This window comes from Carcharodon carcharias, chromosome 1 (assembly GCF_017639515.1).
Source record: "Carcharodon carcharias isolate sCarCar2 chromosome 1, sCarCar2.pri, whole genome shotgun sequence".
NCBI lineage: Eukaryota > Metazoa > Chordata > Chondrichthyes > Lamniformes > Lamnidae > Carcharodon > Carcharodon carcharias.
This window is the reverse complement of record NC_054467.1, coordinates 174814145-174837064: the sequence shown is the minus strand read 5'-3', so window position 1 is coordinate 174837064 and position 22920 is coordinate 174814145. Positions and strand designations below refer to the sequence as shown.

Below are 22920 nucleotides of genomic sequence, written 5' to 3'. Positions count from 1 at the left end.
GTCCTTAACTCAGTGGATGAGATGCTGCATGCCATCATTGCAGTGATCATGACTGAGGCCATAGACAATGAAGTGGCTGAAGCCATTGAAGATGAGACTATGATCGTACTAATCTTTCTTCTCACATCCCACTTCCCCATTATGCCACAACCTCTTCCCCATTATCCTGCAAGCAACAGATGCTGGAAGCACGCACCTCTCACTTTCCACCAACTCCATTGACCACAACCCTACCCTTGTGCCTTTCTCCTTTCATGTACCTGGCCAGACAGTGGCATAGGAGCATGAAGGTCAAGAGAAACAGGACGCTGATGATGAAGACATAGCATAGCTTGATCTCATGCTTTCAGCCACCAGCTCAGATGGTGCAAGTATGCATGTACTTTAGAGGGTAGTTTAGAGGTGGGATCTGCATGTGGTGAAACACTAGGCCTTCTTTCATTGCAGGGAAAAAGGTGCCAGGTGCCAGCTCATGAGTTCTGCTGCAGAGGATTCAGTAAAGACTTCTACCAGATATTCATATGGAAATGCTTAGCGCATTAGAAAGCCTGCAATCACTGGACAAGGTGCATGAAGGAGTTCAGCAGCATCCTTTCACACAGCCATGTGCAGAGTTTGAAGCCCATATCCTTTTCCAGGGTGAAACAGGTGTATAACTCCATTATCATAGTGGTCTACTCGGTGATATTTTGTGTGACAGCATGGCTCTTCTTATAGGCCTGCTGTCCCAATGTGCATGGGTTGCACACCAGAGTTATGAGCCAGGTAGTCCACAGATAAACCTTGTTGTCCAGCAGCCTGGTTTCTCATTGTGATTCAAATGCAGCGGACTGTCACATTGTGACTGCTGCCAGGATACCGGACATTGACCTAAAAGATGCGCTGAGTATGGTCACACACCATCTAGACATTGAAGGAATGGAGCCCTTCTGTGTGAATTTACATGCGGCACCTGCAGAGTGACATGTCTGCAGTCTTTGGCACCCTACACCATCAGGAAGTCTACTATCCTGCTCCTAGACTGCAGCTTCACCTGCAATAGGTGACAAATGTCAGTGAGCATCTCACACATCTCACACTCCATCCCTGACTGGGCTTGAGGTAAGCGGATCCCTGAAGATCCTGGGTGAATATGGCCTCCTACCGAATGCCCTTTCACTCCCCTTCCTCCTCCTCCCTCTTCTCGCAGCTTGTCCTGCTCTGTGTTGTTTCTGCTCATTCTCTCTGTCATGTTGCAGGCCAAAGGGATGGAAACTACTGCATCCGTGACTGGTGGCAAGTGCAATGAGCAGAAAACTTGAATTGAGAACCAATGTCTTCACCATGTACCATACCTTTCCATGTAGATTTCCGCAGCGTTAAATAGCTGTACAAACCACCAAACACTTCTACAAACTCAACAACAACTAGTAGAAATCAATTGGCATCTAACCTGAAATTAGTTGTTGATTGTTTTAGATAACTCTGGTGTGGGGTGGAGTCGAGATTCTTTCTGCTGCTGAACACATATTCAGCTGTGCGAGATTAAGAGAGGGCATTAGCTGGAATGTTGAGGTCGACAGTGGTGCCAAAACAGTCAAATGACTGGTCCACTTTGACTGACATCACAATCTATCTGCTCTGTATATTTTTGTGCACATTCCCAGCACTCAAGTTAATGACCTACCCAAAATGGCACTCAGTACAACCCATGCCACGGGTAGAATTTTATGGCCCCATCATGGTGGGGGCAGGGCCGTAAAATGCAGCAAGCTGGTCAAAAGTCCATTGACTTTGTTGGAACTGTAAAATCCCGCTGGGATTCTGCCCCATAAATGTGCAGGTATGGAGTTTACATCATTTTGGACCCTTAACCGCACTCATGGGGCAGAATTTTCTGCCTGTCGGGCGGGTGGGCCCGACCCAGTCTCCGGCGGGCGAGGAGACGATCCCCGCCGGAGAAGCAGGCCCCGCTGCCATTTTGCGTGGGCGGGCCAATTAAGGCCTGCCCAGTGTGACGTCCAGCGGGAAGCGCTATGCGCTTCCGTGCGGGCGAGGGGGGATTCACCAAAAGCGAGAGTACGCTCTTTCATGCATGCACACGAAAGAGCGCACATCTCCCTGAGACTAAGTGCTGCCTCAAAGAGGTCGCTTACACTTTTGAAAATATTGAAAATAGAAACAAAAAATTCCTTAACATGTCCCTCTCATGTGACAATGTCACATGAGTTGGGACATGTTCATAATTTACAGTAAAACTTTATTAAACTTTTTAGAACTCTGCATGAAACCTCATCCCGCCAGTGGATGAGGTTTCATGTTTTTTTCTATTTACCGCTGGGGCTCCTGGCCTGCCCACCAACCTTAAGGTTGGATGGGCAGGTCCTTTAATTGTTTAAATGATTATGTCAATGGCCTCAATTGGCTATTGACAGGTCGGCGGGTGCACAGCTGATTTTGCCTTCCTGAAAATTTAAATGGGACAGGATGACATTGGGGGTTCCTCCCGCGTCGTTTTGTGTGTTGGCGAACGGGCCCCACCCCCTGCTCGCCAACGGCAAAATTCTGCCCATAGTGATGGAAATACAGGCACTAGGCAACTGAATTTGGCAGCCAGGATCTTTAAATAATGACCAACATTACCCATCTTTAACAAGATTTGCCATTTTTTGCTTTTTTCCAGTAACAGCTTATACCAAGTTTTCATGAAGAAGAAATTCTAATTTGCAAGCTCTGCCAATACAAACCATACATTCCAATATATCCAGACCTGAAATAATACTTAATTCTATGATTCTACTGTAGTTTGTGTTGGAGTCATGGTTATAAAAGATTTTAAATTTGAAAAAAGATTTGAAAAGGTGCTTTAAAGCTTTTATATTGATTTTGTTTTGTTCTATATAGGACACAGCTGGACAGGAACGTTACAGGACAATCACCACAGCTTATTACCGTGGTGCTATGGGTTTTATCCTAATGTACGACATCACAAATGAAGAATCCTTCAACGCTGTGCAGGACTGGTGAGTGTAAAGAAAGGTTTCTGTGCTACACTATTTCAGCAAGTGTGTGATTTTCCAGTCGGTGTCAGGACCCTGACATCAGACCCATTGGGACTCCCAAACCCACTCATATCCTTATCTGTCAGCCTGTGCAATCTTCCAGGAGTGTGGCTTTCTAATTAGCCACCTCTGCATTTGCTGTACTAATAAGAACAGTGGACCGGTTTCAGATGCCGCAGGTCCAATCAGAGGGCCAGCAGCAATGTCAGGTCAGCAGTCCTGCCATGGAGGCGCCCTCGGCTGCCTGCATTGGAGAATTAAAGAGGTCTGAAGTTGTTAGGGTCATGGGGCTGGAGGGGAAACCTGCCTACTGAACAGGGCTGCAGCCTTTCATCTGCCCAGTCCCTCAATGGAGCACGGAGCCCCTGACCCAATGGCTTCCTGGTCTAACAACCAGGGGAGGCCGGCTAAGTTGAGCTGGCAGTCTCCACTCAAGATGGGATCCTAATTGGGGTTGTACTAATTGGCTGCCTGCTTCCATGGAGCCAACCTGCTTTCCTGCCCCATCCCGTGAGAGCCCTCCAGAGGCAAGGGTGCATTGGGACCTGTCCAGACACAGTTCCCGACTATTGTCCCGGCACTTCTAGCCTCCAACCCCATCTCCACAGAAAAATTAAGCCCTGTGCATCTTAAATGATACTCCAGCTTGATCAAACAATAGCTGATATCTGTTTTCCCTGTGTAATAAAAGACAAGTAGCTCTCCCATGTCATTGCACACTATGATTTCTTGATCACTTACTCTCACATGTTTTTGGAGATCTATTTTTCTCTCTCTTCCATTTTGTTTCTGGGAAAGGAACAAACCAAGGCTGCTCAATTTTCTTTGGGTTTTGTGGTGAATATGTGGCCTGCAACCTCAAGTGGCTCCCTTCCCACCCCAACTCCCACCCTCACACTTCCATTGTGTCACCTACCACTTTTTTTCTGACTACCCATTCCTTTCCTACCACCTCCTCAATCCCATCATCATCTCTGCAGAACCCTCTCTATCCTTGCTCTCTGAACTACCTGCTTACGTCATGTATCCTCTGAGCCCTTTGTTCCATTAACCCTCATCTCTCTCACTAGCTCTCCTTATATTATCCTTTTATTTCCACAACATAAGATACAATGGTAATGTAATCAGTACATTATTCTATTGTCTATTGTATTTGTTCTTTAGCTTTTTCCAAATAGTTTCGAAAAATAATTGGCCAGAATATTCTAGAAGCTGAAGCTAATTAAACATTCAACAGTCCTGTTGACTAAATGTTACTGATACACTTGGGAAATTCAGTCCACAACATATACTCAGACTGCCAATCTGTATTTAGCCAAGAGTCACAGCTCTGGGCAAAATCAAGAGGTTATAATTCCTGTTGGTATGCTCCCCATTTCCTGCCAGCACTTTAATTCTGGTAAAATGTCAGAAGTGGTGGGAAGAGGCCCTTTGAATTGACCACTTAAGTTGCTCAATTGGCCCCAGGGTGGGAGGACCATCCTCCACCTTCCCCACTGCGGGGACGGGGCCCATAAAGTCCCAGTCTGAGTACAATGTCAAGAAGCATGGAGGATTGCACAGTGTTTTGCCCGGGGCTTGGAGCCCATCCTTTACAGTGTGGAAGTGGTGGGAAACTCCATTAGCACACTTGCAGTCCAACTTTGCTGCAGTGTCTAATGGCCAATGCTTCAGCCTTCATTGCATGACAAGTAACAGCCACCCAAAGTTTCAGTGATGTAATGGAAACTCGGACTTCTGTAATGTAAAGCCATGCAAGCTCAGGCTGCTGCCATAATGGCCATAGATACCAGTGCTCAAAGGGACTTGCAGGCTCTCACAGCAGTCTAGCACCATCCCAGGGTAGTGACAGTGGCTCTGTGGAACACAAACCTGCTGACCTTGCTCAGGGTGACTGCCTTCATTTTCCCAGCATTGCTACTCCCAGTACCTTTGCTATTGCCTGTTCAAACTGCTGCCACCTGCCACCCATGTTGAGATAGTGCTAGCAAAAGCTGGACTGTCTAGGCCCAGAATTGCTTGACATCATTCTGCAAGGCCATCTGCAGTCTCCCTCTGTGAATGTCAGTAACCTTCCACCAACCATGCTGGAACACCTAGATTAGCACTGCATAGGAGCACTAGGACAGGCAAATGGACTTAGAAGGCAGGAACAAAAAGAATGAACAAGGGTGATTAATTGATGTCTGCATGCAATATGTTGATGTGCAAATTGGGAATTGTTGATCCAGCCTGGAAGGAGCCCAATGCATAAAAGCTCATCGCCATGGTCACCTTCAAAGCCAATGGCAATGCCATCCTCACTCTGCTCTGAGGTAGCTGTTGTGGCAGCACTGGGTGACAAATTTTACTGAGGAGGTCCTTACTGAAGCATAAACATCTGACAGAATTGCTCCCTGATCACCGTAAGTGGAAATAGCCACCTGCTGAGAGTCCTCCTTGCTTCCTTCCTCCTCCCACTTCTGGCAGCTTGTTCTGTTCTGTGTTGTCTTTGCTCTTTCTCCCTTATAGTCCAAGGGGAATACAAACTACTGCACCCATTTCTGGGGGCAAGTGGTTTGTGTAAATTCCTTGAAGGCAGGTCCCAAGTCCTTCAGCACATGTCATATCACTCATGTAAATTTTAGCAATTTTAAAGAGGTCTAGAAACCATCAAATACATGTACAATCTCAGCAACAGACAACAGAACTAAGCAGTTGATGATCCCTTTAAATAGAACTGTACACATCTGTAACTATGCGCTGAATTTTCTGGGTGACGTGCGGGCCCACATGTCAGCGCTTAAAATGTCGTACGCTGACATCGTGTGAGCGTCCCGACGTCAGCGTGCGGCATAGTGATATTTAGGTGGGTGAGTGTGACGTACGCCCACCATTAATTAAAGGACTTGTTAAGGCCCTTAACTCGGCAATTGAAGCCAATTTTGAGGAGCCTGTGCAATCTTCGCCTCAGCGCATGGGCCCAACAGGCAGGCAGGTAACTAATTTTTTAACAAACCTCATCCACGGGGGGATGTGTGGGCTCAGAGCGGTTGGTCATGTTTTTTCTGAAGTATTTAATGCAGAAAGTGTTTTAAACTTGCCTGTATGATTGTTAACAGTTCAGATCAATTTCCAATAGCTTTCTCTGTATAGTTTGAAGCTTCAGCCCAGCAGTCTGCAGATAGCAATCTTTATCGGGCCTACAGCTTTCCGGAGGCCTCCATTTAGCCTGGGTATGGGTTTTGACAACTCCACTGGAGGCAGCTCCTCTGAGGAGGAAGGGAGGGTTGGAATAAGGAGGAGGCCAGGAGTGGACAATCAGCTTCCAGGGAAGCACCTTTGGGAGGCCAGGCACAGGCACAAGGGGTGCAGGGCCAAGGGGTTGTCCAAGGCGGAACGGGCCGCAGAAGGCGTCACTATCCTGCTACCAGGGTATACAGGCAGCAAAGCCGCTACCTCAATATGACAGGTGCAGTGCCGAAGGAGGCTCAGTCTGTCAAGGGAAACAGTCAACTATATCTTTCAGATGATTGACCCTGAGATCTCCCCTAACCGTGTGGGTGGACACCATATGCCAGCAGTCCTGAAGGTCACAGTTGCCCTCCACTTCTATACCTCTGGCTCCATCCAGGGCTCGGTGGGTGATCTTTGCGATGTCTCCCAATCAGCTGTACACAGTTGTGTCAAGCAGGTTACAGATGCTCTGTTCAGACAGGCATTAACCTTCATCCACTTCCACTGTGACCATGCAAGCCAGGCGCAGCGAGCCAGAGGCTTCACGGCCATTGCTGGCTTCCCTGCGTCCAGGGTGCAATAGACTGTACACATGTGGCTATCAAGGTGCCAGCAGGTGAGCCCAGTGCCTTCGTCAACAGGAAGGGCTTCCACTCCATGAACGTGCAGATAGTGTGTGACCACAGGATGCTGATTCTACAAGTTTGTGCAAGGTACCCAGGCAGCTCCCATGACGCCAACATCCTCAGACACTCCCAGGTGCCAGAGCCCTTTAGTGCTCCAGCTTGGCAGGATGGATGGCTGCTGGGTGACAAGGGCTATCCCCTCAGAAGGTGGCTCATGATGCCTCTCCGCCATCTAAGAACAGAAACTGAGGAGTGCCACAATAGGAGCCACGGCACCACAAGGGCTGTGGTGGAGAGAGCCATCGGTCTTCTCAAGATGTGCTTCCATTGCCTGGACCACTTGGGGTGCACTCCAGTACCTCCCAAATCGCGTCTCTGTGATAGTGGTAGCACGCTGCGCTCCGCACAATCCTGCGCTGGAAAGGGGGGATGCAGTTGACAATGAAGATCTTGACGCCCTGGATGAGGCTGCACATGATGAATCCAGCAGTGCCTCAGAGGATGAGGAAGCGCAGGGCGATGATGAGGGGCAGCACGTCGACCCGCTACTACACCAAGGAGGCAGAGATGCCCAGGACAATTTAATCCAATGAACATTCAGCTAGCTCTACACACATGGATCAGCAGGACCAGCATTGCCTGGCACTTCCACACGTGGCACTTAGGTGCCACATCTTCCACCTGTCCAGCTGCAAATAAGGGCTTAGTGCAGAAATGTCCACTCAAACACTCATGATATGTCTGTGAAAAGGAAAAATGTGCAGCACAAAGGAAACACCCTCAGCCATGGTCAGAAAAGTGGACTTTATTCAGTCCAAAATAAAGCACAAACATCGCTCAGACGTACATAATGATATATTCTCTAATCTAGGGCCAGCATAAAATCACCAGTGAGAAACCCGTGGAGTGCCTAACGTGCCTTTATTTGCGGGTGCTATGTCTAGGTGCCGGCACATCTCTCGGAGTGCCTTGTGAGACAGCCTGCTGACTCTGCTGTCCTGTAGCCGTCAATGACCTTGGCAGGCATCCTCTGGCCCGTGGAGCCTGTGATGGCCCCACCTGGGAGGGAGTGGCCAGTTCCAGAACTGGCACCTCCCCAGTTGTCGCAGCCTCAACAGATGCAATAGTCACTGGCAGAGGGGTGGAGGAGCTGCTGCCCTCATCCGGAGCGCCCAGAGAGGAACTCGCAGCGACAAAAGGCAGCTGCTGTGCCAACGTGAGGTTACATTGAACCTCCCTGCTTACCGCAGATGGATGGGCACCGAGTGGCGACACTTGGTGCCTAGAACGTCTCCCACATTGGGAATGACCACCTGTGGCCATTACCGCTGTGAGGGCTTGCAGGTCAGAGCGTAGCCCAATCAGAAGAGTCTCAATCCGACTGAAGCCCCTCTCCATGAGAGTCACCGATCTCTCAGTGGAGGAAGCCTAATGCTCTATCCTGAGGTTCATGCCTTCACGTTCACTCTGCCTGGACCCCTCCACCACAGAGACCAACTGAAGCACACCCTCATACAACCCTGCCAGATGCTCCCGTGCATCCTGCCACTTGTCCTGCAGCTGCTGCGTTGGTGACATCTCCAGAGGCACATCATCAGTGCCAGATTCAGCATGTGCCTGGTCCCCTGCAGCCCTCCAGTTGCTGGCACCATCGGCACTTTCTGTCCCTGCCATCTCCTCCAGCGATTGTGAAGTGACCTCTCCACTGTGCCCTGGGACACTAGCCGATGTTATATTCCCCACTGAAGTGTTTGTTGCTGCGCTGGTGCCTGGCTGGCTGAAATGATGCGACGCAAGTTGCAAGTCTTGGGCCTTAGGTGTGAAGTGGGGACTCCAGACGTGTTGGTGGCGGCCACGTGGTGGTGATGCTGAAATTAACAACAAGGACAGTGCATCAGTTAGCGTTCAGTCAGTAACACCATTCATCCCTTTCCCCACCAGCCTCATAATGCAATCACCCTTCAAGACCCTAAGGAGACAAACATTGGTGGGGTGGTAAGTAGTCAAGAGGAGGCCCAAACATTACACGCGCAAACAGACAGGCTGGTCAGATGGCCTAAGGAATGCCACATGGAATGTTGTGTGGATAAATGTTCGGTTAAGCACTTGGGCAAGGCAAGCAAATTATGGGAATGCATGAGTAATGGTAAGACTGTGGGAAGTCACGACGATTACAGAGATCTTGCTGGGCCGTTAAGGTAGCAGAACAGGAACGTAAGGCGTTTAACAAGATCAAAGCCAGACTTGCCTTTATTAGCCGAGGGATAGAATGTAGGAAAAGGGAGGTCATGTTGCAAGTGCAGAAAACACTGCTGAGGCCACAGCTACACTTCTGCGTTCAGTTGTGACCTGCGCTTCATGGGAGGGATGGCATTGGAGTGGGGAGAGTGCAGAGGTTTCTGACTTGGATACAAGCTGACCTGGAGAGTTGGATTGATGAGGAAACATTGCATACACTTGCGACGTTTGCCGTGGATCACAGGAGATTGACAGGTCACATTATTGACCTTCATACCGTTATGAGGGCCATAGAACAGGTGGACAGAAGGCAACAATTCCCCTTGGTGCAGGGATGACTAACGTGGTGGCATTTATTTAAGTTGAGTGCCATGAGATTGACAGGTGAGGTGCTGAGGACCTTTTGGACAGAGTAATGTGGGACACACTGGCTGAAAGGGTGGTGGAGGTACAAACCCTCCTAAGATGCAATAAGTATTTGGATGTGCAGCAGCGATGCCATGCCATTTTAGGCCACGGGGATAGTGGTCACAAATGGAATAAGGCAACTTTGGAAGGTGCTAGAGATGCACATCCTCAAGGGTCCGAGGGACCTTTGTGTATGACCCACACATCTAACTCTTATCAGTCTGCGAATGAGCAGTGTTACTGCATTAACGATTGCAGCAACCATCAGTGGTTTGGATGGTGGGCAGACAGAGTGGATGGGACTGTGGACCTCAAATGCCTGGCTGCTGCACTCCAGCCTCACCGACACCTACCACCTGCCTCCTCCCCAGCTCCATGGCCTGCTCCTCATAGGGAGGGAGGCGCTGCAGCATGGCGTGCCCACCATCAGTCCACTGGCGCTCCCTCATACTGTGTTCCGTTTTTGCCTGCAGAACAGAGAAGAGCATTTATTGGGGCTGATCGCTCATGTACTCTGCACGTGCACGCCACACCTCAACCACGTTGGCCCATCTGAGGCCTCCAGCGGCTCCTGTCCACACAACAGTACGGCTGTTCCCAACCCCCTCCCCCAATGGACACCTTGGACACATTCGGTGTCCATCACTTTGAATAACACACGGGTCTTAGCGCCCATGACAAGGAGGCGCAACTAGGTGCGGCGCTGAGGCCAGCAGATGGCACTTGGCCACGACACCTTGAGGCTCCCCTTCCACCATCTCATTACCATCAATATGACGTGTTGGAGTTCTGAGTATTTGTCTAGTAGCCTCCCCTGCAGCTTGCCCTCAGACTATTCAAATGCAACAAACACCAACATACCCATCTTCTCCTCAACCACAAAGGCTGATGTAAGCATGGTCACTATCTGTTTGCCCACCCAGCATGCACCAAATGCCCAATGCAGTAACAACAATAAGACCTGGGGGTGGGAGATGCTCAAAGGCTAAGGCTACCTGCTGGGTAAAATGGCCAAGGCCGACATGGTACTCACCCTTCCAGAACGCAGCAAATCATTGAATCTCTTGTGGCACTGTGTTCCTGTGCACCGCACGGTGTCACCAACCTCCTCCCACGCCTGCCTGGTGACATGGGGGGTCCTCCTCCTCCCATCCTCTGAATACAAAATATCCCGACGGTTGGAACCTCTTGGAGGAGGACAGCAAGGTAGGCATCTGATAACTGAGGGGCACAGTGGCCTATCCTGCAGCCTGCTCCCTCCTCTTACCTCAAACCATGTCCTTCCCCTTGAGTGCCATGGTGAGCTGCCTCAAGGAGGCTGCCTGGCCATTCTTTATACAGACTGCCGGTTCCCCATTGGAACCGGCGGTCTGAACACGCCCGCTGCCGATTTGATTTTCCCGTTGTACACAGGAGTCGCAAACCCGCTAGGTGGGCCTTAATTGGCCCGCCCGCACAAAATGGCAGTGCAGCCCATTTCGGCGGCAGCGATCGGCTGCCTGCCCGCCGCTGAGTCGGTCAGGCCCACCCATCCATCAAGGGCAAAATTCAGCTCCAAGTGTTTAAGTGATGGGATTAACTGGAGTGTTGATCTCCAATTTGGCAGCACTGGCATCAAATCAGCGATGATTTGACCATCTGCCTGTCCTCTGTGCTTCTAGCAAACTTTCCTTGCACGTGTGCTCATGTAGAAGAGGTTTTTGCAGTGTTTCTGTGGATCTTGCAGATATAATATATAATTAAACTGTTCGTGGGCACAGAGCCAAATAGTAGCACGATAGTTGATTTTTCCAGCCCATCCATCAACAATATAAATGAATGGAGTTCTCAAACCATAGCAACTAATATATTATGAGATTTTGATTGTTGTAACATATTTTATTACCCTGTCATTACCCTACTTAATTTGCTGCATTGATGTTTCAGCTCTATGTAACAATATTATTTAAAGTCGCATCGGCCTAGGTGTTCCTCCTCCACCATGCTACAAATCAGGCAGGATAGTGGCAGAATTAGTGCGGAAAATGGTGGCAAGGCCTTCCACCATTCAGCCACCCTGAGTTTAATTTTCCCCCACCACCCCACCACATACTGGTTGCTCTTTCCCAGACTCCCATATGGGGATGCCTGTAGGAATGTAGAGCCCAGATTGCCAGACCATTTGCCTCATGTCTATTCTTCCACAAGCCTAGACCATCAGATGAAGCTTGACAGTAGTGTTTTAGATAGGGGCATGAAGCCCTTAGATGGAGGGAGGCAGCAAAGGGGAATGCTACCACTGAATTAGAGGCTCACTCCATCTGTAAACATAACCAATATATGTTTTCTGATTTCACACGAGCAAATTAAATGGAAAAGAGAGCATTAAACAAATACCTGGCCTTCTTTCACCACTTTGACTCTGATAGAATGGATAATTCTATTACTATTAATTTAATTTCTGCCTCTGTAATGTTGCACAACTCCATGCCTGCCTCAGTTCATCTGTGACTGAAAGCCTCATTCATACCTTTGTTACCTCTAGGCTTGATTATTCCAAAGCTTTCCTATATTCTACCTCCCAACCACTCCAAAACTCTACTGCCTGTGTCCTTACTCACACCAAGTCCTGTTCACCCATCACCCCTACGCTCTCTGATCTACATTGGCTCCCATTTAAACAACACCTCGATTTTGAAATGTTCTTCCTTGTTTTCAAATCCCTCCATGGCCTCGCCCCTCCCTATCTCTGTAATCTCTTCCAACCCCACAACCCTCCAATATAACTGCACTCATCTAATTCTGGACTCTTGAGCATTCCCAATTTTAATTGCTCCACCAATGGTGGCTGTGCCTCTAGCTGCCAACGCCCTCAGTTCCTAAATTCCCTCATAAACCTCTCTGTCTCTCTGCCTCTCTTTCCTCCTTTAAGGTTCCCCTTAAAACCTACATCATTGACCAAGCTTTTGACTTTCTGCCCTAATATTGCCTCATGTGGCTCGGTGTGAAATTTGCCTTATAACACTTCTATGAAGTTCCTTGGTTGTTTTATTATATTAAAAGTACAACATAAATATTAGTTGTGTTGCTGTAATAAACTTTTCTAGTGCTTGTTTTCCTGCTTTGAGTGTGATTCCTCCTATCCCATTTTCTTCCACTAACTGGCTTATTTGCCTTTTCCATCAAAACATACCTAGAGCTTTTGTGACTGATATATTGACCTTGGAGGGGAGTGCTGTATTGATTTACCAGAATGATACCTGGACAGGAGTGCAAGGGTTAAATTATGAGGTGAGATTCCACAAATTAGGGTTTTCTCTAATGTTCCTCTAAGCTTCGCAACCATGCAACCTGATAGTTCCTGCATAGGATGTGTACAAGTTTGCCCTTTTAGTTACCGCACCTGCACAGCTACACCAATTTAAAAAAAGAAATAAAGGGCCTGCACACTTAAGCAAATAGACTCCACAACAACAAAAAATAGAGGGTACGTTGGTTGTATTCCCTGGAATTTTGAGTGTTAAGGTGCAATTTGATCAAAGATTATAAAATGTTAAGGGAATAGATCAGGCAGAGAGAGAAAAATTATTTTTGCTGGTTGGGAAGTCTAGGACTTGGGGATATAATAACTGGAGCCAACATAGTAATGAAGTAGGGAAGCACTTCTATAAGCACTAGGTGGTAGAAATGTGGAACTCTCTTCTGCAAATGGCAATCAATGTTGTGTCAATTGTTAATTTTAAATCTGAGATTGATGGATTTTTGTTAACCAATGGTATTAAGGGAATGAACACAGGTAGGTATATGGAGTTAGATCACAGACCAGCCATAAATTGAATAGCATCAGAGCAGCTGGAGGCACTAAATGGCCTAAACCTGTTCCTATGTGCCTACATTTATCCCATGTACATTGATCTATCAGCATTATACTTTCTGCCTTTGAGAAGATTAGGGAGAAAGTGGTTGGCATCCCTCTTAACCTCCTTTGGCAATATTCCACAATAATGAGTTCATTTTAAACCTCTGCCAATACATAGCACATAATCACCTTGCCATAGAAAAATAAATTGCTTTACCCACAATTGCATGCGGTTCATGGAATCTCTACATCCAGCCATAGGCAAATAGAACCTCAGTTTAATAACTGAACTGAGTGTCATACCTTTGACAATGCAGCAGCGTTGCATTAGTATTGTACTTAAGTTTCATCCTGATTATGTGCTCAAAATTCTAATGGTGTCATTGTACCAGTGGAACAGATATAGGCAGAACATACACTTCCATGAGGTCATGGAGTAGCCCCTTCATTAATTACAGGGTCAGTTAATTCAATTAGTAGATGCACAACAATCCGCCTTCACAACTCATAAACTTGCCCAGTTTGTGCCCCGATGGAGATTAGATATATCCAACTGATGTGGCAAATGTAACAACCCCCAAAACAAACCTGTGAACAATGCAACAATGAGGCATTTATATGTCCATGCAAGCAACGTATAACCTGTGTTGATTTTTTTGATTTGATCATGGAAATGGACATTGCTGGCTAGGCCAGAATTTATTGCCTATCCCCTGATTGCCCGTGAGAAGGTCGTGGTGAGTTGCCTACTTGAACCGCTGCAGTCCATGTGGTGTAGGTGCTGTTAGGGAGGGAGTTCCAGGATTTCGACCCAGCAACAGTGAAGGAATGGTGAAATATTTCCAAGTCAGGATGGTGAGTGGCTTGGAGGGCAACTTCCAGTGGTGGTGTTCTTATGTATCTGCTAGCCTTGTCCTTCTAGATGGTAGCAGCCATGGGTTTGGAAGGTGCTGCCTAAGGAGCTTTGGTGAGTTCCTGCAGTGCATCTTGTAGATAGTAAACTCTGCTGCCACTGTGTGTCGGTGGTAGAGGGAGTGAATGTTTGTGGATGGGGGTGCCAATTGAGTGGATTGCTTTGTCCTGGATGGTGTGAAATGCCATGAGGTGTTGGTCCCTTACTGGATGACCCATCCAATGACCCAGCATCACTGTCCAATATCTGACTTTATCTGTTAATAGTAGTGTCTGGTACATACAGTGTTAATGTGGGAAGGAGTACAGTGCGGCCCACACAGTGATATACAAAGGTACATGAACCATAGCCAGGGTCAGTCTAGAGATAGACAGAGATGTGTAAAGGCATAGGATAGAGTCAACTCTATACTTGTACCCACTAGAAACATAGAAAATAGGAGCAAGAGTAGACCATTCGGCCCTTTGAGCCTGCTCAGCTACTCAATAAGAGCAGTGAGCGCCATGCATCACCTCTTTTAGGGCAGCCTCATTAAGTGCCTCTCAGGCACCTAGCTGGAGTTGGCGGGCCTTCCCCGAGATCAAGGACCCCATGGGTGTAAGTCCTGCCCGCCAAGAGCTGCTGGCCAATCAGAGGGAGGCAATGGCTGCTGCCCCTACGATATCCACTCAAGACATAAGATTGTCACTGGATCTCAGGCCATAGGTCAGTGACAGCGGGAGGGGGATTGTGGGATGAGGGTCACAGGGGAGGGGAGGGGAGGCAATAAGGGCAGGAGGGTTGGCTTTCGGCCAGCCACTCCTTCCCAATGCTGGGTCCCTCGATCAAGTGAGTCCACCCCACCTCCCTACCACCCCCCATGGTTAATAACAGCAACAGTGTGTTGAAGCCCTTAAGTGGATGGGCCACCCATTGGCCTTCCCGCCACGGACTTAATTGGAGTGGAGTCGGGAAGGTGGCAGCATCACCACCCTCCAATGGTGTGCCCTGACGACGTATTTCTTCCGTCAGGTGCACGGCCTGAATTATGACGTGCAGCTCCTGTTTATAGAACAGCTGGGCCTCGGTGGCTCCTTGCAGGCGTTGCCCGTCTTTTACCAGGACCTGATCAAAGTCTGGAAAGTGGTCGCCTCGCGACGCAGCTCTCCCCCGTCAGAAGTAGTGGCTATCGTCAGAGAGCCGCTGCTCAGGAATCCGCCCCTCCGTCCTTTTCAGTGGTTGGCGGAGAGGAGGGCTGTGGCCGCAGGGGTGACCAGAATCGGGGATGTGCTGGGTGGCGGAGGACTGGGCTGGATGCTCCCGCAGGAGTTGGCGCGACGCGCATCTGTGACTGTTCAGGTCGCAGCCGATGCCATCCAACACCTGAGAACGGTCGTGCTCGGACCCGACGTTATTTTGGGTCTTGAGGTGGCCCAGGTGCGCGGTGGTCTTCCGTCTGAACGTTCCCCTGTTCGGACAGAATTCCACATTGGCCCCAAGCCCCGAACCCTCCCTCGGGTGCTGGTGCCCCGCAATATGAGCCGCCTCGGGGACATGCCCTCCATGCCTTTTGGCACGGCAAAGAGGGGCTTTTTGTACGGACTGCTGCTGCACACCTTCCATTTTCTCGCCCTTGCCCTGGCGTGCCTTGTTGCCGTCCGGCAGCGGAGGCCCCCGATGGGAGGCCCTCTACGGAGGTGTCCTCCCCCTTTCTATCGGGGACCTGGGTTGGAGGGTGTTGCATGCAGCAGTCCCCTATAATAAGAGGATGCATAGGTTCACGGACTCTCAGGACACGTGCCCTTTTTGCTGTCTTGTGGAGTCCGTGGACCATGTATACATAGGGTGTTGTAGGCTGCACTCCCTTTTTAGTTATTTGAAAAACCTTTTATTGATGTTTTGTTTGCACTTCAGCCCCACGCTCCTGATCTATGGGCACCCGGTGTGGAAGGGAGTCGGGAAGGAGGAGGACCTCCTCGTGAACCTACTCCTGGGCCTGGCCAAGTTGGCCATTAACAGGTCCAGGCAGCGGGCGATCGACGGGGGAGTCCCGCCCAATTGTTTGTCCCTCTTCCGCGGCTACGTTCGCTGCCGGATGTCCCTGGAGAGAGAGCACGCGGTGTCTGCTGGCACTCTCGAGGCCTTCCTTGCTCGGTGAGCACCGCGGGGACTGGGGTGTTTTGTTGACCCCTTTAATCACATTTTGATTTAAAGTTTGTAAGTTTCCTTTAAACTTTGTTCTTGGTTTTACAGCTGACCTGAATTAGGGGCTGTGCCTGATTTATCCCAATTTTGTTGATTTGGTTTTCATTTAAAAGATTATCACCACCCTCCACCGTCCTGCTTGATCAAACTCCACCAAACGAGCCACAGAGGAAGACATTGAATTGTACCCTATATTTTTAATTACATCATGATCACCAAAAGTGAATGAGTCATTCATGGCTCAGAAGAAGGTCATTCAGCCCATTGAATCTATGCCAACTTTCTGTACAGCTGTCCAATCTGTCACTCTCCTGCTCAATCCCTGTAGTCCCACAGATTTATTTCCTTCAAGTGCTTGTCCAATTTCCTTTTGAACTCATTGATTATCTCTGTTTCCACCACCCTCGTGGGCAGTGAGTTGCAGGTTATTATCACCCATTGCATGAAAAAGTTCTTCCTCATAATGTGACCATAATGTGACCAAGCTGAGTGAGTGGGCAAATGCATGGCAGATGCAGTATAATGTGGATAAATGTGAGGTTATCCACTTTGGTAGCAAAAACAGGAAGGCAGATTATTACCTGAATGGCTATAAATTGAGAGAGGGGAATGTGCAATGAGACCTGGGTGTCCTTGTACACCAGTCGCTGAAGGTAAGCATGCAGGTGCAGCAGGCGGTAAAGAAGGCAAATGGTATGTTGGTCTTCATAGCCAGAGGATTCAAGTACAGGAGCAGAGATGCCTTGCTGCAATTGTACAGGGCCTTGGTGAGACCACACCTGGAATATTGTGTGCAGTTTTGGTTTCCTTATCTGAGGAAGGATATATTTGCTATGGAGGGAGTGCAGCGAAGGTTTAACCGACTGATTCCTGGGATGGCGGGACTGACATATGAGGAGAGATTGAGTCAATTAGGATTATATTTGCTGGAGTTCACAAGAATGAGGGGGGATCTCATAGAAACCTATAAAATTCTAACAGGGCTAGACAGGGTAGATGCAGGAAGGATGTTCCCGATGGTGGGGGAGTCCAGAACCAGGGGTCACAGTCTGAGGATATGGGGTAGACCATTTCAGACTGAGATGAGGAGAAATTTCTTCACCCAGAGAGTGGTGAGCCTGTAGAATTCATTACTACAGAATGTAGTTGAGATCAAAACATTGTATGTTTTCAAGAAGGAGTTAGATATAGCTCTTGGGGCGAAAGGGATCAAAGATTATGGGGAGAAAGCGGGAGCAGGCTATTGAGTTGGATGATCAGCCATGATCATAATGAATGGCAGAGCAGGCTCGAAGGGCCAAATGGCCTACTCCTGCTCCCAGTTTCTATGACCATAATGTAGTAGAATTTTACATTGGTGCAACTTTACATTAATTTTTACGATTTTACATTAAGTTGGAAAGAGATATAGTTTATTCTGAAACTAGGGTCTTACATCTGATCAAAGGAAACTGTGAAGGTATGAGGGACAGGTGGGCTGTGGTGGATTGGGAAAATACATTAAAAGATTTGATAGTAGGCAGGCAATGGCTAGTTTTTAAGGAGTATTACATGATCTACGCCGAATATACATCCCTCCAAGACACAAAAACCCAACAAGAAAAGTAAATCAACCATGACTAACAAAAGAAGTTAAAGATTACATTTGGTCAAAGGAAGTGGCTTATAAGGTTGCCGAAAAAAGTAGTAAACCTAAGGATTGGGAGCAATTTAGAATCCAGCAAAGGAGGACCAAGCAACTGATAAAGGGAAAAGAGAGTATGAAAGCAAGCTAGCGAGAAACATAAAGACACACTGAAAAAGCTTCTTTAGGTATGTGAACAGGAAAAGATTAACGAGAACAAATGTGGGTCCTTTACAGGAGAATTCATAATGGAGAATAGGGAAATGGCGGCGAAACTAAACAATTACTTTGCATCTGTCTTCACAGAGGAAAATACAGAAAATCTCCCAGAGATACTAGGGAACCAAAGGATTTGTGAAAATGAGGAACTGAAAGAAATTAGTATTAATAAAGAGGTTGTACTCAAAAAAATTAATTGGATTGAATCCCCTGGACCTGATGAGCTACATCTCATTGTGTTGAAGGAGGTGGTTATGGAGATAGTGAATACATAGGTGGTTATCTTTCAAAATTCTAAAGATTCTGGAATGATTCCTGCAGAATGGAAAGTAGCAAATATAACCCCAGTATTTAAGAAGGGAGGGAGGGAGAACATTGAGAACTGCAGACCTGTTAGTTTGATGTCAGCAATAGGTAAAATGTTAGACTCTATTATAAAGAATGTGATAATTGGTCACTTCAAAAATAATGTTATGCTTGGGCAGAGTCAACATGGACTTATGAAAGGAAAATCATGTTTGACAAATATTTTAGAGTTTTTGCAGATGTTACCTGTAGCATAGATAAAGGATGTGGTGTATTTGGATTTTCAGAAGGCTTGGGCCACAGCTGTTCACAATCTATATAAATGATTTGGAAATGGGGACCAAATGTAATATTTCCTGACGACACAAAACTAGGTGGGAATGTAAGTTGTGAGTTGGATGCAAGGAGGCCTCAAGGGGATTTAGATAGGCTAAGTGAATGGGCAAGTTCATGGCAGATGGAATATAATTTAAGTGTGAAATTATCCACTTCGGTCAAAAAAACTGAAAGGCAGAGCATTTCTTAAATGGTGAGAAGTTGGGAAACGTTAATATCCAAAGGGACCATGGGTGTCCTTGTTCATGACTCACTAAAAGCTAGCATACAGGTGCAGCAAGCAATTTGGAAGGCAAAAGGCTTGTTGGCTTTCATCGCAAGGGGATTTGAAAGTAAGAGTAAAGATAAGTTGCTGCAATTATTTGGGCCATAGTGTGACCACACCTGGAGTATTGTGTACAGTTTTGGTCTCCTTATCTAAGGAAGGATATACTTGCCATAGAGGGAGTCCAATGGAGGTTCACCAGACTAATCCCTGGGATGGCAGGATTGCCTTATGAGGATTAACTAAGGAAACTGGACCTGTATTCTCTAGAGTTTTGAAGAATGAGAGATAATTTCATTGAAACTTACAAAATTCTTACAGGGAGTGACAGGGTAGAGGTAGATAGGATGTTTCCCCTGGCTGGTGAGTCTAGAACCAGGGGACACATCCTCAGAATAAGGGACAGGCCATTTAAGACTAAAATGAGGAAGAATTTCTTCACTCAGATGGTGGTGAATATTTGGAATTCTCTACCCTAGAGAGCTGTGGAAGCTCAATCATTGAGCATGTTCAAGACAGAAATCGATAGATTTCTGTATACAAATGACATTGAGTGATAAGGGGATAATGGGGGGAAAATGGGATTGAGATAGATGATCAGCCGTGATCTGTTTGAATAGTGGAGCAGGCTCAATGGGCCAAATGGCCTACTCCTTCTCCTATGTTCCTTACATCTCCTCTGCATCTCTTGCTCAAAACCTTAAATCTATGTCTCTAATCCTCGTACCATCTGTTAATTCCTTGTCTAGCTTATCTAAGACTGTCATAATCTTGTACACCTCTATTAAATCTCCCCTCAGTCTCCTTTGCTCCAAGGAGAACAACCCCAGCTTCTCCAACCTAAGCTTGTAGTTAAAATCCCCCATCCCTGGGGTCATTCTGGTAAATCTTCACTGCACCCTCTCAGGGACCCATTGGTCTGCCCGTTCCACTAGCTTATTAATGTACTGTTGCAGTCGATTTGGATCATCCTCACTGTTTAACATTGATCCGAGTCTGCTATCATCAGCAAAGTTTGACATTTTACTCTGCATTCCAATATCCAAGTCATTTATATATATCAAAAAAAGCAATGGTCCTAGCATTGACCTTTGAAGAACCCAACTGGCTACCATTTTCCAGTCTGAGAAATAACCACTTACCACAAATCGCTTCAGCCAACATTTTCTCTAAGCTAACAGTGACCCTCCTATTCCATGAGCCACAATTTTGTTAACCATGTGGAATTTTATTAAATATTTTCTTAAAATCCATATAGACAACATCCACTGCACTCCCTTCATCAATATTCTCTGTTGCTTCATCAAAGATTTAAATTAAAATAGCCAAGCATGATCTGCCTTTTACAAATCCATGCTGGCTCTCCTTAGTTAACTCAAACCTCTCCAAATGTCTTTGATTTATTTTCCATGATCATTGTTTTTAAAACCTTACCCACTACTGAGGTTAATCTGACTGGCCTGTACGAGGAGTGTCCTCATACCCTTTATTGTATGAGTCTCTCATATTTGTCACTCACCAATCCTCTGGTACCTCACTCGAATCCAAGGAAGATGGGAAGATTTTGGGAAGTCCTTCTACCATCTCCACCTCTACTTCCTTCCGCAAAATGAGATGCAAGGCATCCAGACCAGGTGACTTATCCACTCTAAGCATAGCCAGCCTTTCCAATAGCTCTCACCTCTCAAGCTTCACCCCATCTATTACCATCTCTGATATTTTGACAGATTCCTCTTTGTAGACACTAAGTATTCATTAAAATTTCCAGCGTTACTCTGCACCTCTAAGCACATTTCACCCTCTTTGTCCCTAAAAAGGCTCACTCCACCTCTCATCACCTGCTTACCATTTACATGCTGGTAGAAGATTTTTGGGTTCCCTTTTATGTTGACTGCCATTCTATTCTCATATTTTCTCCTTACCAATCTTATTTTCCTCTTCACCCCCATCTTAACCTATTGGACTTGACCTGGTTCTTGCTAGAAGTATTCACCTGACGTGAATTTTTATTTTATTTAATCATATTCTCTTTCTCCCTTGTCATCTTATGAGCCTTGGCTTTGGTTCCCCTCACATTTTCCCTTGTTTGACTGTATCTAGCCTGTACCTGAAGCATCACCTCCTTAAAGATCACCCAATGTTCCATTATAGTTTTTCAAGTCCTGGTTCCATTTTATCCTGGCTAAATCCCTTCCCATCTCATTGAACTTACTTCAGTTTGGATTGTTCCTTGCTCTTCTGCATTACTAGTCCTTATGATATGATGATCATTGTTACCCAAATTTTTACCCACAGGCATATGGTCCACATGGCCCACCTTATTTTGCAGCACCAGATCCAGAAATGCATCCTTCCCATTGGGCTGAGAACATACTGATCAAGAAAGTTCTCCTGAACACAGAAATATCAGAAATTCTTCCCTTTCCTTACCTTCAGCATTACCACAATCGATATTTGAGTAATTAAAGTTCCCCAGTATCACCACTGTACAGTTCTTGCACCTCTATGTGATGCTGCTGCAGGTTTGCCCCTCTATTTCCCTCTCTCCCACTTGGAGAGCTATAGAACACCCACTGTAGCAGGATCATAGGGGAGAATTTTTTTCCCCATCAGGCAGGCCAGTGGGGAGCGGGCACGGGCGGATGCGGAGCTGATTGCTGCCCGCGATCGGCTGCACATCGCCATTTTACGTGGGCGGGCCAATTAAAGCCCGCCCAGCTTGATGCGCGCCCGGTAGCATCAGTGCTACCTGTGCGGGTGGGGCGAGGAGGGGAGTCGGGGCCTGCGGTCTGTTCGTGCACATGAGCGCAAAAGAGGGCAGAAATCTCCATGAGGCACCAAACTGCCTCAGAGTGATTAACTTCAGTTTTAAAGTTTAAAATAAAGACAGTTGAAAATCATTTACACATGTCTCCTCATGTGACAGCGCCACATGAGCTGGGAAATGTTTATGAAATGTTTAAAACATTTTTATTAATTTAATGAACCCTCCATGAAGCCACATCCTGCCCTTGGGTGAGGTTTCATGAAAAATGTGAAGGCCGCCTGGGCTCTTCGTCTGCCCGTCAACCTTAAGGTTGGGTGGGCAGCCCTGTCAAATTGGTTAATTAGTTTATTAACTTTGACAGTTCAGTGGGGGCGCAGCTGATTCCGGTTTGTGCCCACTGAATAAATGATCGGACGCATGCCCGACATCATCTCGTGTCATTTTACGTATCAGCATGTGGGGCCCGCCCCCGCGCACTGAACAGAAAATTCTGCCCGTACACTTTTTGTTTCTCAACTTGAAGGCAAATGGACTCTGCCCTTGGCCCCTCAGGGACATCCTCTTTCCAACACTACAATGTCTTCTCTAATGAGTACTGTCACCTCACCTCCCTTTTTTCCTACTCTATCTTTGTTGAATACTTCATATCCTTGTATATTATACACCCGGTCCTCACCACTTGTAAGCCACATATCCATTATTGCTACTACAGTATTAAGGTTATTTGTGCTTGTAGCTCACCAACCTTATTCAACACACTTTGTGCATTTGCATACATACTTCTAAACCTGCCTTTGTATTCCTCATAGCCTTTCTTAGTCTGCTCCATTCTAATATGGAACTATTCCCTTCCCTATTACTGGCAAACACTCCCGCTTTATGTACCTTATTCCTCTTTTCTCCTTCTATATGTTACTGCTCAGCTCCTCCCAATTTATT

At 47.0% G+C, this 22920-nt stretch overlaps 1 protein-coding gene across 2 annotated transcripts in view; it reads left to right on the top strand.

Moving 5' to 3' along the window:
* rab3c (RAB3C, member RAS oncogene family) overlaps positions 1 to 22920 on the top strand; it is a 275929-nt gene that overhangs the window by 186591 nt on the left and 66418 nt on the right. For both annotated transcript variants that reach the window (XM_041189110.1, XM_041189101.1), the window contains one exon: positions 2884 to 3002. In XM_041189110.1, coding sequence (XP_041045044.1) covers positions 2884 to 3002 — 119 coding nt within the window. The remainder of the gene's footprint in view (positions 1 to 2883; positions 3003 to 22920) is intronic.